Genomic DNA, 16,571 nt, shown 5'->3' with positions numbered 1-16,571 from the left:
AGTGCCCCTAAGGCAAGAGGAGACCATCCCAGAGGGCTGTCTGTGGGTTAAATGCCTATAGTCCTTCATGTTACTCCCAATTGCCTGGTGGACATGCTCTCATTGTTTTCCCCACTGATGGTCTTGTCCATTCTGTCCTTCCGCAGCTGGTTGAGTTCAGTCAGCTAAGTGTGTGAGAGTGAAATTATATTTTGTTCAGCTGATCTAGAAGCTGCTGACCCAGCATGTGTAGCGTTGTTTTCATGGGAAAAGAAGATAATTGCTGGGCATCAACCATGCTCCCTGGCATCTTAATGCCGTGCTTAATCCTTTCAACAACCTTGCAAAGCAGGGAGTCTTGTCCTTGTTGTGGACCCATTAAGACTTGAGACTGGAAAGTTACATAACATGCCCCCAGGCTGATTAAATGGTAAGGCCCTAACTCTTATATCTCTTCTCATAAATCCTTTTGAATTATTACATGTTCAAATTGAGACCCGCCTTCAATAAATCATTAAATCATTGACTGACTGTTAACTTTTCAGCCTTTTTGGAAAGGCAAGAGTCAGTAGGGACTGACTTTCCATCAAGATGAACTCATTCTTAAAACTGTTCTCTAGGCAAGGCATATATTTATTGAAACATTTCAGAACTCAATCTCCTCCTGAAAATGTAGCATTTAAAAACCCCACCCAGGAGAAGGAGCTGGGGGAAAGGAGTGGTGCGCAAACAGTGCCATGGACGGGGGAACAGCTGGGGGATTGAAGGTAGCAACAAGGAGGATATAGAGGTTCCGGTGGTATTGGAGCAATAGCAGTCTAGCCGAGAGGAATTAATAAGAGACAGCAGTAGGGTGAGCGTGATGCTGGAGCAGGAGGAAGGTGAAAGGAAACAGGAAAGATTTAGGAAGCAAAGCTATGGATAGAGGTATAAACATAGGTGTGCACTTATGTAAATGTATTAATTCATAAAAATACGAATTCATAGTATTTATATGGAAAAACATTGAGGAAGTGGACGGACTGTGCTCAAGTCCTCCCTCAACACAAGAACACTTAGTTTTAACATCCTGGCATTCTGTGATGCCTATCCTCCTGACGCGATTGCTGAAGACAATGCGGGTGCATAAGCAAATGTGGTGAAGAAAGCTGATAATGCCTGGCTATCAAAAGATATAGCGTCTGAGGTCTTAAAGGCTTGAAGATAAATAAGTGGCCATCTAGCAGAGAAGCAACTAGCCCACATGGAAGAAGCACACTAGCCTATGCTATCATGAGGTCTCCATAGAAACAAGTAACAGGCTTGATGACCACAGCAAACAAACAAACAAACAAAAAACATTGTTGAGTGTGAGGGAGGCTGGAGCAGAGACCTCAAACCCATCTGTCCAAAAATAGGAGATCCCCTCACAGAAGGGTCACAAGGAAGGGGTGAGTCAACCAGGTGCAGTATAGCACCAATGAAACACACAATATTTCTCTAGTTCTTTGAGGTTTCTTCACCCCCCACTATCATGATCCAGTCCTGCCTTTCAGTTCTAGCTTGACCAGAGCATGAATCCTGGTACAGATTAAGAGCTCATGGCATATGGAATCCAGGTCAGAGAAACCCCCCAGGAGTAGAATTGGGAGTAGCGATACCAGGAGTAGGGAGAAGGTGGAAGGGAGTGGAGGAAGGGGGGGCACCAATCCCAATGATTGATGAATAACCCCCTGGGGGTATGAACAACAGAAATGTGTAACAGTTAGTGTAATACATGAAAACAGTATAATTTATAGCTTATCAAGGGGTCACAAGGTGGGGATCGAGGGACAGGAGGGAAAAAAATAGGAGTTGATACCAAGGGCTCAAAACAAAAGTAAATGTTTAGAAAATGATAATGCCAACATATGTACAAATATACAACAAACAATTGATGTATGGAATGTTATAAGAGCTATAAGAATCCACAATAAGATGATTTTTTTAAAGTAACCAAAAAAACCTAAGACAAAAAGAAAAAGAAAGCCAAACCTCTACCCATTAGGCAGTAAACTATTGCTAGCAATCATTAACAGAGGTGCAATACACTGACCTGTATGTTCTGTTACTAATGTTCTGATAGCTCTTTGGAAGGACAGGCCTGGAAGTAAGTGGGCCAGTTGAGAGGTGACTGAGTTAGTAGAGGGAGAGGTGACAGCCTGAATTAAGAAGATCACCTGAGGGAGGATGGAAAGGCTGGGGTCGTTTAAGGTGCGTTTGTGGACCAGGGGCTTGATATCACTTTAGCATCCTCATGTGTGGTGGAAGTAGGGATGGAATGGGGGCCATTGGGCAGAGTTGGGCTGCAGAGCAGTTAGGTGAAGGGAAAAAAAGTGTGTTAGGCGGGGCTGACTAGAGAAACAAATCCAGTGACACTTATATGCGCGTGAGAAAGAGCTTTATATCAAGAAGTAATTATAGATCAAGAAAACATCCCAGCCCAACTCCAGTCCATAAGTCCAGTACTTGTCCATCAGTCCCTCTTTGAACACACAGCTACATGTCATGATGCAGAATGCAGGAAGATCACTGGCCAGTAGATACAGAGTCACGTGGATCCAATGTCAGTGGAAGCATCACTGAGCTCTGGCAGCACTCAGCATCAGCCAGAAGAAAGGTGAAGGCAAAGAGAGAAGGGGAGGCTCCCAGGACCCTCCTTATGAGAAGGCCACTCCCACAAGGAGGTACCTTCAGGCTGTGACCTGATGGACAGGTTGAATACTACTCCTACTCTTTTATATGTCTTCAAGTTGATATGAAATTATATAACCACCACAGGGAGAATTCCAGAAAGAACCAGGGTGGGCGTGGGCGTGGGGAGTGGATTCCAACTCAGAGAACTGGTTAGATCATGATGTGAAAAACAAGAAGTGGAAGAGCAGGTTTGGGCAAGAAGGCCGTGAGTTTAGATTTGGAGCTGTCCAACTCGACCGGAGTTAAAGCGGTGGCAGGTGAGTGTGAGGTGACTAGGGGAAGTGATGGAGTCAAGGAGAAGATTGACTCTGGCACAGAAGGGGAAGAGCACCCCGATGAACTAGAGAAGTGGCCCGAGAAAGGGAGGGCAAGGGAAGAACAGTAGGATCACGGATGACTTCGGGGGATGGCAGTGTTGAGGGGAAAGGCTAGATGTGGTAGGAAGCAATGCTGGACATGGACGTGCCTCCTAGGAAGAGTACTGAATATAGATTAATAGGGAGATGAGGTTGGAGTGGGCTGAGAAAATCAATAGTGATGGAAACCTCTCTGCCTCCTTGGACTGGAGGAGGGAGGATATCAACGCGTGGAGAAAGTTGGTACGCAGGAGTGGGTCTGGTCTTGGAAAGCAGCTTTGAGTATTAGGCAAGGGTCCTGTCTGAGGTCTTTGCGCTTCATGTTCTCATCCCACTGAGACCCGGGGGGCAGGGGGCTGGGGAGCCACGGGTACACACATTCAAGGTTGATGTGCTATTTCACAGCCCAAATTGATGCTTAGCTTTTCGTTTCATTTTATCAATTGAAGTAAGCTTTCCCTTTTCTGCCAAGGGCCCGTAAGGGTGCCTTGGATAGGTATAACATTTTTTTAGGAGGGCCATACAAAGTTATTAACTTAAAAATTAGCCCGCTATATTTTGTCAGAACACGCCTTAGAGACAAGAGTGGTGAGACTCCATCTCATGTCCTCTGCACCTGTTGTCGGGGGATCCTTGGAGAAGGACATCATGCTAGGTGACGTAGAGGGGCAGGGAAAAGGCGGAAGGCTCTCTCCATGATGGATTGACACAGTGGCTGCCACAACAGGCTCAAACATGAAAAATAACTGTGAAGCTGGTGCAAGACCAGGCAGTGTTTCATTCTGTTGTCCACAGGCTTGCTATGAATCAGAACCTAACAATACAACCACACACTTTATGAAAACTTTAATCTGCTCAACCCTCATGGGATGGCTGGAACAAGCCGGCTTCTCTTTGGTGAGGCGTGTGATGGGAGCTGGTCCTGATGATTGTGTGGGCCTTCTGTGGCCCATGACTGCATGTTCCCCATCCCTGCCCTAAACCTAGAGCCACTCCACTGACATCTTTTAAATTTGGAGAAGGATTTATTTAAATTGCAGAAGATTTTATTTCAAAGCAGGTTTTGAAAACCCAAAGCTTGGACATCCGGCAGCCTGGGGAACACACCTAAAGTAGACCGATGCCAAACCCAAGTCCAATCCATTGCCACCAAGTTCATGTGGACTCATAACAATCCTATAGGCTAAGGGTGGAACTGTCCTGATCTCTATAGAAGCAGACTGCCACACCTTCACGCCCACGGGGAGTGGCTGCCACTTCCCACCGTGGACCTTTTGGTTGATGGCTGAGCGCTTTACCACCGCACCACCAGGGCTCCTGTTGACGGATACTGAGCTGTAATTGCACACCATATAGTTCCACGCCATTGTCTTTGCACAGTCCCACTAGGCTGTAGCTTTGGGGAGCTGATTCTTACTCATCATTCCAGACGGGCGGTTCTTAACTCCTGCTGTTGAACATGTTCACATAGGGATTTCTTGATTCCTGAGGCCAGGGTAGCCCTTCGTGGTATTCTTCTGGTCTAATAAAATTGTGAAACTCTTCCATCGGTGGTTTAAATGCATTCACTTTTATCCTATTTCTGGTAGAAAAGGATAAGGCTCCCTTGCCATCTCCCACAAAGTATTCTTTATGTAGTTTGAGACAGTTTATTAAAACTCCATCCAACATTTTATTCGTCAAGCTAAAAAAACAAACCTCAATTAGTATCTTGAATATCAAACCCATCATTTTTCGCTCTGTCCTCAAACAGCAGTAGGTTTTGCGTTTTTATTGGTTTTCAAGTCTAATTTTCTTGCCTTTCTTTTTTCTTTCTTTTGGTCAGAGTGGGGAAAATGACCACTTCTTTTTGCGTCAGCTCTAATTTAAGTATATGGTGGTTTGGGTGAACGAGTAGAGCTAAGCAGTACGTTTTGCTATTCTTAGCAGCGTTTTATTATCTTTTCGGAATGAGCCTTCACCAGGCTGACTATTAATGGGTGTCTGAGCGCCTTCATCTGGGTTCTCCTTTGAAACTGCTTTACGAGAAAGCTCTCTGGGAGAGCCATTTCTATAGTGACCATAAACTCCCGCACTCCCTTTCTTTCTCCTCCAATCAACTCCGTGTAGAAGAGTCAGTAATGAGTTCCTGCAAGGAAAGGACCATGCCTAATTCATATTCTTTCCTCAGATGCCTTGCATGTTGTCTTATACAGAATAAGTCACAAAGGGAAATCAAACGCGTGACCATCGGGTTCATTCTGACTCAGGTGAGGGTCCCGTGTGTCATAGATGCAAGTGGCTGGTGCTCCCTGGCGGTGTATTGGCTTTAACCTCTTTATGGAAGCAGGCTGTCAGGACTTTCTTCCACAGCATCACTGAGTCGGCTCCAGCTTCCACCCTCGGGGTTAGTTCCTGGTCACGCACCACCCGGAACAGATGTATCATCAGTGTCTGTTAAATTATATGGATGCGTGTAGAGTGCCGGAGCACTCAACTTCTCTGCATATGCATAGCATTTCGCTTCTTCCATCTAACCCTTATAAACCAGCCTCATTTATCTCAGAATAATTCCACCAGCATTTCAAAGCGGTTTTATAGTTGGAAAAACTTAGGCAGGAAGCTTTCTGAGTTGCCCAGTTGGTCCTAGATTTGAGTTTGACTGCCAACTTAAAGTGGAGTAGGGTTGGGTCTTTATTTGGAAAGTAAAGTGCATTTAAGAAGAAGTGAGGTTTCCCGTGGTGGGGTGGGTTGGGGCACGTGTTTTGTTTTTGCTTTTAACTAGATAAGTCTGAATTCTTTATGCGTGTGAAGCAAAGCACTAAGACACAAGTCTGGGGAAAGCCTGCGTGTTCAGAGCCATAGGTGTTGCTTACCTAAACACACAACTTGAGTCTGTAACTATGAAAGAGGATGCACATTTCCACAGGCAGAGAAGCGTGCCAACCTTAAAGCACCTGGTTTGGAAAATGGTTTAAGGGAGTGTGTGGTAACATCCAAAATGTCGTTGCTGTGCCATTTGAGGATGGAACTGGCAGTAGATTTCTCCTTGCCATCCAAGAGGCTGGTATTGATTTAGGGAAACGTACATCTGTAGGTTAGTGTTTGTGGATAAGGGACTCTATTCTTCCCCCCTTTCTGTCCACTTGTTGGCACTACAGTGTTTGTTGCTCTCAGGATGCCTCATCGGGACTCCTCTCGGTCTCTTGGGGTGGGTTTCTCACCGGTGACCCACAGGGTTCTCATTTGGCAGCACTGGCCTGTGCCTCAACTGCTGGGTCCCCACAGAGCAATGGGGCAAAGCCCACTGGGATGGGAGGCACCCTGGTGGCATAGTGGTTCAGCACTGGACTGTGATCCTTAAGGTCAGCGGTTCAAAAGCCCCAGCTGCTCCGTGGGAGAAGGATGGGGCTTTCTGCTCCCAGAAAGAGTTCGTCTCAGAAGCCCACAGGGGCAGTTCTGCCCTGTCGCTCTGCGTGGGCCTGGACTCAGTGGCAGTGCGTGTGAGCATACTGGGGTGGGGGGGATGTAGGGGGACAGCAGTAGCCCTAGACGAGCACTACTTGTTACATTGTATGTCTGAACCCACCACTGCCGTCTAGTCCATGCTGTCTCGTGGGCAACCACAGAGCCGGACGGCTCCTTAGGGTTTCTGAGACTGCGCATCTTCATGAGTGTGGACAGCCTCATCTCTCTTCCTCAGAGTGGCTGGTGAGTTAGAACCGCAGCCTTCCAGCTGCCAGGCTGAGCCACCAGGCTCCTAGGTCTAAACGGTACCTGGAAGGACTCAGCTAAATAGATTAAAAATTGCAGACAGTTTTTTTTTTTAAGCCTGGCAGCATTATTTTTTAACAGTTTTATTGTCATATAATCCACATATCATACAATTCAAGAGTTCAGTCACATTAAGAAGAGTTGTACAATCACCACCACAATCTGTTTTAGGACATTTTCTTCTTTTTTGTGCTTATTGTTATTAGCACCCTATTTGCCCCAACCTCCCCTGTGTATCCTCAAGAAACCATTTATCCAGTAACTGTCTCCCTAGATTTACCTATCCTGGATTTTTTTTTTTTCCATCAATGCATTCAAGCACTCCACAGCCTTCTTGGGCCAGGGACAAATTACCCCTGTGACTGCGTGGTCGTTAGAGTTTATGCTTTCTACATGGGTAAAATGATGTACCGTATTTATGGGAGGATAAACTCCGATGGGCTTGAAGAGTTCCTTTATTATCAACAAAGAAAATGAAGCCTGTTACTTATACAAGTGGAGGCTTCTGCTCACTGATGGAAAAAGGGAATGAAGCTTCTGACTGATGGAGACATGATTTCCAGGGTACCTTGCAGGCAGCTGCCCTTCTTTTGTGGATAGACTTTCTTCCCTGTGGGTGCCAGCGACACTTGATACCACCGTCTCATGTTTTGTTTTCAGGATCAGTTCAGCGATATGAGAATCAGCATAAACCAGACGCCTGGGAACAGCCTTGACTTTGGGTTTACGGTGAAATGGGACTTTTCCGGGATCTTCGTAGCATCAGTTGAAGCAGGTAACTCTTTAGCTTTGGCTCTGCTGAATTCTCTTCTCCTTTGGTATTATTATCTTGAGGTGTGTGTGGACCAAGCCCCCGAGAAGGGGTCATTTTCTCCTGGAGGAGTGCGTGTGTGTGTAAGGTGAAGAGATGAAGACCTTCTTATTGAGAGAGAGGGTGACTGGTGACAAAGTGGTCCATTCTCCTCACCACATCCATGTTAATCTCCCAGGCTTCCTTTTCTGGCATTTCGAGGATTGCCAATGTGTTTGAGGCTTAATCTCTGGCAATGGGAACAGATACGAGTAGTGCTTCAAAGAGCTCCGGAAGGAATGTTTTACGTTCAGTCATGCGTTTGGGAGTATATATGTGCTGCTGTTGTTTGTGAGCCTTCTCACCCAAACATTGAGCCTTCTAATCGTTTTTGAAGAGATGTTTTTGAGCCTTCTAATCGTTCTCTGGTTGAAGGCATTTCAGGATGCTTTCGGATTTTTGCTAAAGGATTATTTATTCCGCTCACGTCCAAGGTTAATGCGAGTCAAGCTGACCCCAAGGCCTACAGTGAAAGGGACAGCTGCTGTGTTTGGGGGGGAATTTCCCGATTTTCATATTTAGGTACATGAATTTTCATGCTCACAGGGATTAATTATCCCTTTTAAATTTCAAAGTGGCTTTAATGAGACGGTGGTATTTTGTGAGAGCAGCAATTTCGAGCAGTTTTAAGAGCGCTTGCTTTCTTCTGCTCTATTCCAGAGTGATTGTAGATCTGGAAGCTTAATTAAAGCGCTCATATATCACATGAAAGAGTTTTAAAAATCTATTTTTACGTTTAGAAAAAGCTAGGTGTGTCCTCGTCTTTGGAAGGCCCTCCATGAATTGGGCTGCGCAGACGAGCATCAATGTTAGCAAGGCGTTGTACACGTAGTAAGTATGGGTGAACTTGCCTAGAAATCCAGCGCATCTCCTCCACTTGCAACTGAAATACACAACACAGCGATCAGTTGAAATTCATCTTTCCTTGATGCAAGTACGCGGGGACCTGGAGACCATGTTCTAAAAGCAGGTTGTTTCATTGGCTTTGCATCCTTTAGGCAGTCCGGCGGAGTTTTCCCAACTGCAGGTAGATGATGAAATTATTTCTGTTAACAACACCAAGTTTTCATATAAGGACACAAAAGAGTGGGAGGAAGCTATGGCTCATGCGCAGGAGACTGGACACCTGGTCTTGGACGTCAGGCGCCACGGGAAGTCTGGTGAGTAGGTTTTACCAATGGCTCTGTTGACTTCAGCTGGGGACTGGTCTTGTGGCAGATGGTTATAACATCTTGCTTCAGTAACCTTTGTTGTTGTTGTTGTTCATTTGACTTAATTGTGGTCGGTGTGGTGTTTTGTGGTTATGTTACGACTAATCTTAAATGGCTCCTTGACTGTCCGGTCAGCTATGCTTTCTTCGGACTAGCACATTTACTGGGTTCTCTATCGATTACGGGCTGCAGCTGCGCTCTGGCCGGTGAGTGCCAGTCCGAACTGATGACTGCTGTCATTTATCTGCATTCAGACATCATGTGACACTCCTCAATAGTAAGCAGTACGGTTTGATTCCATTTTCTCAGCAGCCCTGTGTCTGTAATTGGTGTGAGGGCCAAACGTGGTGGGTCATATTCCTGATACTGATTCTTAAGGGCCCTTCTTTCTGAATGTCAGCATGATGATGCCTTTGGTTCCTGGGCTAGATTAACTTTCTCCAGTCCTAGTAAAGGGTCGTAGTATCAACGTGTACTATCCGGTCTTGACTTGCTGCTCGGTCCAGTAAGTTTGCTAGTCTTTATTATTAACATGATTTAACCCGTGTTGCTGGGAACGTGGTCTGTTGGCAAAACACCTAGACTCTCCATTTCTTTCACATGCTACCTGACGTGTCTGTCTTGTAGATGTCTGTGTTGTACATGTGCACTTAGTAACTCTGTTCTTTCCACTTCAACATCTGTGCGTGCTCATTCCCTCCATGCGCCAATCAGACTGGGGCACAGACCACACGTCCCTGCCATTCACACGGCACCAAACCCTCAATCTCACCAGTATGGCTACCAAAATTATAGGTTCACCTGAAACAAAGTGGATTGACACAACTTCTGGAATTTACAACTCAGAGCAATCTTCAAATCTGTCACTAACAACTGACTTCTCCGAAAGCCTCCAGCATTATGTAAGTAGATTTTGAGTAGTGGGGGGACCCTCTGTGTAGAGCGAGTAATTGTAGGAATTGTGTATGGGAAAGGCATTTGCTTTCTCTGAAACATGAATGACTAAGAAAGGGCACTTGAGTTTTGAGTATAATATATGCTTTTGAACATCATAAGGCGCTCAAACCCAAACCAGTTCCGGGGGTTGTTTGTGACCGTGTCTCCTAGTGACTCCGTGGACTGAGTGGAATTGCCCAGGGCTGTCTGTCTGTTTCAGGAAGTAGACTGCCGCCCCTTTCTCTCAAGAACCAGATGGTGGGTTGAACCACTGACCTTTGAGCTAGCCGTCAACTACTTCACTACCAAGTCCCCTTTGCAAAGTGTGACTCCTTCATAATTAGAGTAAAATTACTGTATATAATCATAAAATCCAAAAGATCCCATAATGTCATTTGGGGATTATTGTTCACCAATCTCTCATAATGATACCCATTCTCTCATTTTCATTTGTGAATGTGAAGTAGTCCTTCTGTGAAATTATAGGCCGTGGCTTTTCTATGCTTGCTTCAGCCTTTACTGGTAAAATACATGTAGTGACTGTGTCATTAAACTTCATGAGGCGTTTTCAGTTCCTGTCTTTCCAGGTGAGTCTCACAGGTGTGGCTAAGAGATACTCAGTTACATTCATCGATTAAATAATGATTATACATTGGGTGAATTTTATGGCATGCAAATTACATCTGAAGTTCTTTATAAAAGAGAGAAATAAGAATCATCTAAGAATCAAACCAATGCTTTTTTTCCCCCTATTCCAATTTTTACAGTAGTGGTTTCCATGTATTACATAAATTGGTCATTGAGATTAATAATTAAATTTAAATTATCCATGAGTTATGGCACATTTGTGTTGCCTTTCATATCATCATCCCCATGGCATGCCACTTTTATTTAATAAAGGAGACCCTGCTAGGCTGTATAAGAGGCTTTAAATACTATAGGATCTTAGATAATTAATATTTTGATTAATGATAATGGCAAGTCAAATGAATGAGTGCTTGTTTTACCCATCATATTTCTTGGAATGTTAATGATCAATTAAACCAAAATCATCCCTGCCTGCAGCTGGTCATGTATCATTTCACAAATATTGAAGACTAATTTTAAAAAATTTTAATTTCTACTACATGTAAAAGGCTATATAAGCAATGTGTGAACATCGTGAAAAAAAAACCCCAACAAAATAAAAAACAAAGAGAAAATCTCATCTTGTTGGGAGATATTGATTTTCACTAACGGTAAATACATGACTTTAGCGTAAATGTCCAACTGGGGAGAATGTTGTTAATTAGTATTTGTCTCTTCCAGAACACCGAATCCAAAGAAATCAATGGAATTCGTGAAGAAAGCAGTCCTTTTGAATCAAAAGGTAGACACCACCGTTATACTCTTATTTCTAATACGGGTACAGCATAGCATTGGGGTTCAGCTGTTCTAAAAATTAATATCTGTGAGTGAAAGACAAACTGATCCCGCTGCAAGTTGAAACGAAAAGGTTAGCACACAGATCCAATTGCAGCCAGGTGGGAGGGAGGGCGCTCCCTTCTAGCATTGAATAGCTCTGGCATTAGCAGCTGCTGCAGCGCGTTTTGAATCACCCAGTTCTGTGTGTCAAAGCCACGTAACAAAGATGGCCTTCAGAGGCCACCCCCTCCCCTTCTCTCGGTGCTGTGCTGCCAAAGGGAGTCTTCCTTGAATTTGAAGCAGTGAGTGAAGTTCCCTTTAGAGCTGTCACTGGGACAAGCTTGCAGGCAGGTAGACTTCAGAGGGACGTGCCAATGGAAGCAAAATGTGTTCACACAAGAGCCGATTTGTAACGGAAAAAGCAGGATCTAAGGAAATTTTGTGTCATGGAATTCCCACTTTTTTTCCCTGTTTGCCAATAAATAAGTGAGCTTCTGCAGCACTGTGTGCTGTCTCCCTTGGCTGCACAAAATAAGTACAAAAGAGCGTCTCCTCCGGCAGGGAAAGAGACTCGGGACAGGTAACCTGACCCTGGGCTTGGCTTTTCACAGTGGCCTGTGGAGTTTTACTTCATCAAGTTATGCGTTTCCCTTTACTTATCAACCCCTTTCCTCCCTCCTTCCTTTCTGGTTGTTAGAAGCAACCGCATTTTCATTATTTGAAGCCCTTTAGCGAGGACGTTTTTGACAACCAACATCACCCGAGTTTCATTCATGATATAAATCTAAGACATTTGTTATGCCAGCAACATAGGCAGAGCCAATGATCAAAACAAAACAACAAAGTAATTTTAAAACAGTGATGGAACTATAGGCAGGCCTTTCTGGCTGACGGTCTTGCTGAGAGACAGATTCTGCAACTTGGGTCAAGTGATGATTGTGTTTCATGAATAAGGGTTAGGAATCGTTTACCACAACTCGTGACAGATTGTGGGAGGAGTCAGAAACAGTTTCCCCCTTTATCTGATCTAACACCGTTTACTTCAATTATAGCAATTTATAAGACCTTGAAGACTAGGGCTGTTTCACAGTTTAGTGCTTATTTTAATTTGGGGGAGTTCCTTTTTTAGGGTATCATTTATTTTGTACCCCTTCTTCCCATTAATTCTCAGTCCCTTACTCTTCAACATTGTGAAACCCCTCCGTTGCAAGTGACTCTCTTGTACTAGAAGGGACTTTGGATCAGTTAACCCAAACTGACATATGTTATGTTTCTGATTCCCTGAAGCTTTGTGATCTAGCACAAAAGATACATTGTTCTCGCTAATGGAGACTCTGATGCTTCCTGCTCAAATGCCCAAAGAGTGGAAACATTTGCTCCTGGTACTAATTGAATGTGGTATAGACGGCTAAAAACTACGTGTGCCTATGTTTGCATAGAAGTCATCTGTTACCTTCTCTGGCTATCTGTTTTGTCATTAAAAAAATAATAATATATTGCTCTGTAGACTGGAAAAAAAATGTATCAAGCAGCATGTGGTTATCCAGTGGTGAATCATAAAAATGAATGACATGGTATTGATTGCTTATTTTTGTTTTGTTTTGTTTTTTGTATTTTTTCAACTAGCATCTGAACCCATTTCTTTGAAAAACTTAAAAAGGCGATCACAATTTTTTGAACAAGGTAAACCACTCAGTTAACAATTCATGCACTTTCATGGAATTGTTGCCACTCTCCACTCTGCCTCACGGTCTGTGGTGCTGGGCTCTGGGCCACTTGGATTGGCGTCTTTCCGACCAAGCAGCATAACCCATTTCCGTTCTTTTCCCAGGGCCACCAGGGCTTTCTTACAGTTCATGGGTCTACCTCTGTGGTAACGGGTCTTTCGTGTGTCCTTTGTATCACGTTTTTCTGCTTTTGTTTTTCCTTTTTAAACTGAGTTGCTATTGAACACACACTTCTTTCCATTGGTTAGCAGTAAGAAAGGAGGACTTTCATGTAAGCCTGACTTCCTCTTAGGAACTGTGTATTATTACACCGGCATGAAATTGGCCCACATGTAAACGTTCTGGCAGATTTTTGCTTGTCAGAAATGCTCAAACTCCCAAGTCAGTAGCAGAGTCACTTGCTGCTATTGGGTCGATGGTTTTTAGAGTGCTGACGTGATTGCCCTGTTGGGTTGGAAGCAAATGAAAACCCTTAAAGGCCACCGTGCGCTAGGATGTTCTCAGGCTTCTGTGTTGGTGTCGGGGCAGGGCTGCCTCTCGTGTGCTGTGCATGGGGCTTTCTGGGCTTCCACGTGTGCCTACCAGCCTGTCTCCCGTGCAGTTTACGCTCCGTGTTCCGCCCTCAGGAACTGATACGTCATAGCTAACATTTGAGATGCCACAGTATGGTTAGAGGCCAGTGTGCGGTTGCAATCTGAAATTGTACTATGTCGTACCTTTAAGATGATGTCATCATTTTACAAGCTTGCCTTGCACGCTGACAGTAACTGGATTTGAGTATTTTGTGTTAACCACCGAGGGTTTTCCTCTGGTGCGTTCAGGGGTCTGATTTTATGATTGTTATTTTTTACTGTAGATATAATAGCGTACCAGCTATGCATGCACCAGGCCTGTGTGTCAGTATCCTGAATGTTTCCTTTTTCTGTTTCAATGCTTGCTTTGCTATGATAATGCAACTAAAACAATAGGATACTTCTGACTCAAATTTGCTGACAGAAGACAAGCCCTTTCTTTCGCTATTTCTAATTTGCACAACCTTTTCGATCACAGGCTATTTTAGGGACAACCCTGTTCCTATGTTTCAAAGCTATTTTCTTAAAAACACAATGGTGTGTGTGAATAATTTATTTGATGACAGCTGATGTTTCAGGAAAATTTAACAGTACTGTGTGACAGTGCGTTCTCTGACGTGTGTCTCCTTTTTGGGTAGTCACCATATGCTGTACAGGCAGCCACAAGGATCTGGGCCCCCCTAAGGATTAAAAAAAAAAAATCAAACTGTGCCTGTACATTTACACGTGAAGTTTGAACATTTGTGTCTCAGATAATAGGAGCGTGTTAAGAACAGTTTCTGGAACCTTTTTGTTGCATTGGTTTTATTGTTGCAGGGGTTTTGGCGGCAGGAGGCTTGAAAACAGGCGGTTGGCCCTTTTCCTTTTTTACTTGGTTGTTGGTTGGCAAAAGGCCACTTTGCCTTTGTTTTTTTTACCTTTTAAATTCCCCCCCCTTCTACTAAGCCAGTCTCTGATATCTTAATCAATTTTATGAGTCCAAGGACCCTGAAAGCTCTTCAGAAAGAGGTCATGGCTCCAGATTAGTAGATAGATGTAGTTTACAAAAAGTAAAGTTGTAGGTACCAGGGGCGCAGCTTTGTATCTGACTGTTAACCGGGGTTTATCTACTTCTTACCGGCTGTAAGTTCGAGAGAAGAGTAGCAAACAGATGAAAAGCAACAGCAAGAATTCATTGCTGCTTAAAAAAAAAAAAATTGCCATGTAATAAGCTGGTGCAGAGCCAGCTAGTGATCAAACTTTCATGGGGGATATTTTACAGAGATTCTGAGACTTACACTCTTTTCTGTTTCTTCTTCCTTGCCTGCCTGCTTCAATACAGGAAGTGCCGATTCTGTGGTTCCTGATGTAAGTAGTAATCACTTGTTTGGAACAAAGAGAACTTGATAGGCGTGCGCTTTCTCTAGAGACATTCATTATACATTATCGTTCTTTCAGGTCTCCTAGGAGTTAATCAAATAGTAGCACTTCCAAGTTGAAAAGCCTACATTTGAAATGTTATGTAACTTTCCCTTTCTAAAGCAGTGGTTCTTAACCTTCCTAATGCCGCGACCCTTTAATTCAGTTCCTCATGTTATTGTGACCCCCCAAACCATAAAATGATTTTTGTTGCTACTTTTATAACTGTACTTTTGCTGCTGTTATGAATCGTAATGTAAATATCTGATATGCAGGATGTATTGGGCGACCCGTGTGAGAGGGTGGTTCGACCCCAAAGGGGTTGCAACCCACAGGTTGAGAAGCGCTGCTTTAAAGAAAGACAGAGGGGACTGGGCAGTGTTTTGTTCTGTGGAACCTGGGGTCGCCGCTTTGAGTCGGAACAGACTCGATGGCACCTGACAACAACAACACTCTTTGAACCAAGTGTAGTGTATGATCGTTTCTCCATGTTCAGGAGATGGACAGTACGCTTGGTTGCCTTCATAAATGACTCCCCCCATGGCCTGAAGAGAAGAAGAAATGACTGGTTCCCAGCTGGCTGCCCTTAGCAAACTGTATTGATGACAAATCCACCAGATGGGTCCTGAACGAGAGGAGGAAAAGCAGAGAACAGAACTAACTTAAAATTCAGTGGAAGCCAGACTTATTGGATCCATTGAGGCCTTAATTCTAATGCCTGGAATAATCTTTAAACCCTTGACCCCAACTTCTCAATTTATTTTTTCTTACCTTTTTTTTTATTCAACTTTTGTTTTTTTTTAATTTTTTTCTTTGATTGAACCACCGTTTTGGTTCCTTTGTTAAGGATTTTTTGCTTCCGTTGTTTTTTCTTTTTAAGGTTTTTTTTTTGGCCGTTCCCTTTTTTTTTCGGTTTCCCCTTTTTTGGTTTTACCCGGTTCTTTTTGAAAACATTCAAGGGAAATATAGAAAGAAATTGCAAGGTCAAACCAATCCATCCCTGAAAGGCTCACAGGACAATCATACGATGAGATCAAATGGAAAACAATTCAATGAAAGCACAGAGGAGAGCTTGAAATAGATAAGCGAATTGAATGAGGATGACGCTGTGGGCAGAAATAACGGAAGAGGGTGACCCGGTATGGAGGCTAGAACCACTGACCTTGAACTCTCCACGGGGAGACTCTGAATGGCTGTATGGGTGGTTGGGTATATTGCCAACTAAAGTTAAAAAAATTTTTTTGTAATACCCTGTTATGCAAAAGTGGTCCAGTGGACGATTTAATGATACGCACTCTCCCTCTGTGTTCACGCCCTCTCTTCTAACCCATTAGCTTCCAGTCCCCACGATCAGTGCCCCGAGCCGCTGGGCGTGGGATCAAGACGAGGAGCGGAAGCGACAGGAGCGGTGGCAGAAGGAGCAGGACCGGCTACTGCAGGTGAGGGGGACGCTGTGGACGGTTGGGTGGGAGCTGGGATTACTTTAATTTTCTTACTTGGACCTGTCAACCAGCGGTGAGAACCTACTTTAAAACATACGTGTGAACAGGCATATCCCAACTAGTGACTCACACATCTGTGGCACACTGTGCATGGAACCAGGACCAGCATTTTTAAGCCTCACAGGTATCCCATCCCTCTCAAGACCCTCACCGACACAGACCTGCTGT

At 44.1% G+C, this 16,571-nt stretch overlaps 1 protein-coding gene across 14 annotated transcripts in view; it reads left to right on the top strand.

Annotated features, from left to right (window-relative positions):
- The window catches only part of LMO7 (LIM domain 7), a 60,692-nt gene that overhangs the window by 28,219 nt on the left and 15,902 nt on the right, over positions 1-16,571 (top strand). For 9 of the 14 annotated variants that reach the window (XM_045287174.1, XM_045287171.1, XM_045287177.1 and 6 more), the window contains 7 exons: positions 7,464-7,578; positions 8,652-8,813; positions 9,579-9,766; positions 11,109-11,169; positions 12,831-12,887; positions 14,825-14,850; positions 16,236-16,340. In XM_045287174.1, the coding sequence (XP_045143109.1) occupies positions 7,464-7,578; positions 8,652-8,813; positions 9,579-9,766; positions 11,109-11,169; positions 12,831-12,887; positions 14,825-14,850; positions 16,236-16,340 (714 nt within the window). The remainder of the gene's footprint in view (positions 1-7,463; positions 7,579-8,651; positions 8,814-9,578; positions 9,767-11,108; positions 11,170-12,830; positions 12,888-14,824; positions 14,851-16,235; positions 16,341-16,571) is intronic. The other 5 variants (XM_045287178.1, XM_045287175.1, XM_045287173.1 and 2 more) reach the window with 2 other exon arrangements.

This window comes from Echinops telfairi, unplaced genomic scaffold, assembly GCF_000313985.2.
Source record: "Echinops telfairi isolate 266 unplaced genomic scaffold, ASM31398v2 ScPeMD7_11;HRSCAF=52, whole genome shotgun sequence".
Lineage (NCBI taxonomy): Eukaryota > Metazoa > Chordata > Mammalia > Afrosoricida > Tenrecidae > Echinops > Echinops telfairi.
The sequence above is the reverse complement of the archived record's forward strand: the minus strand, read 5'-3'. Positions and strand labels throughout refer to the sequence as shown.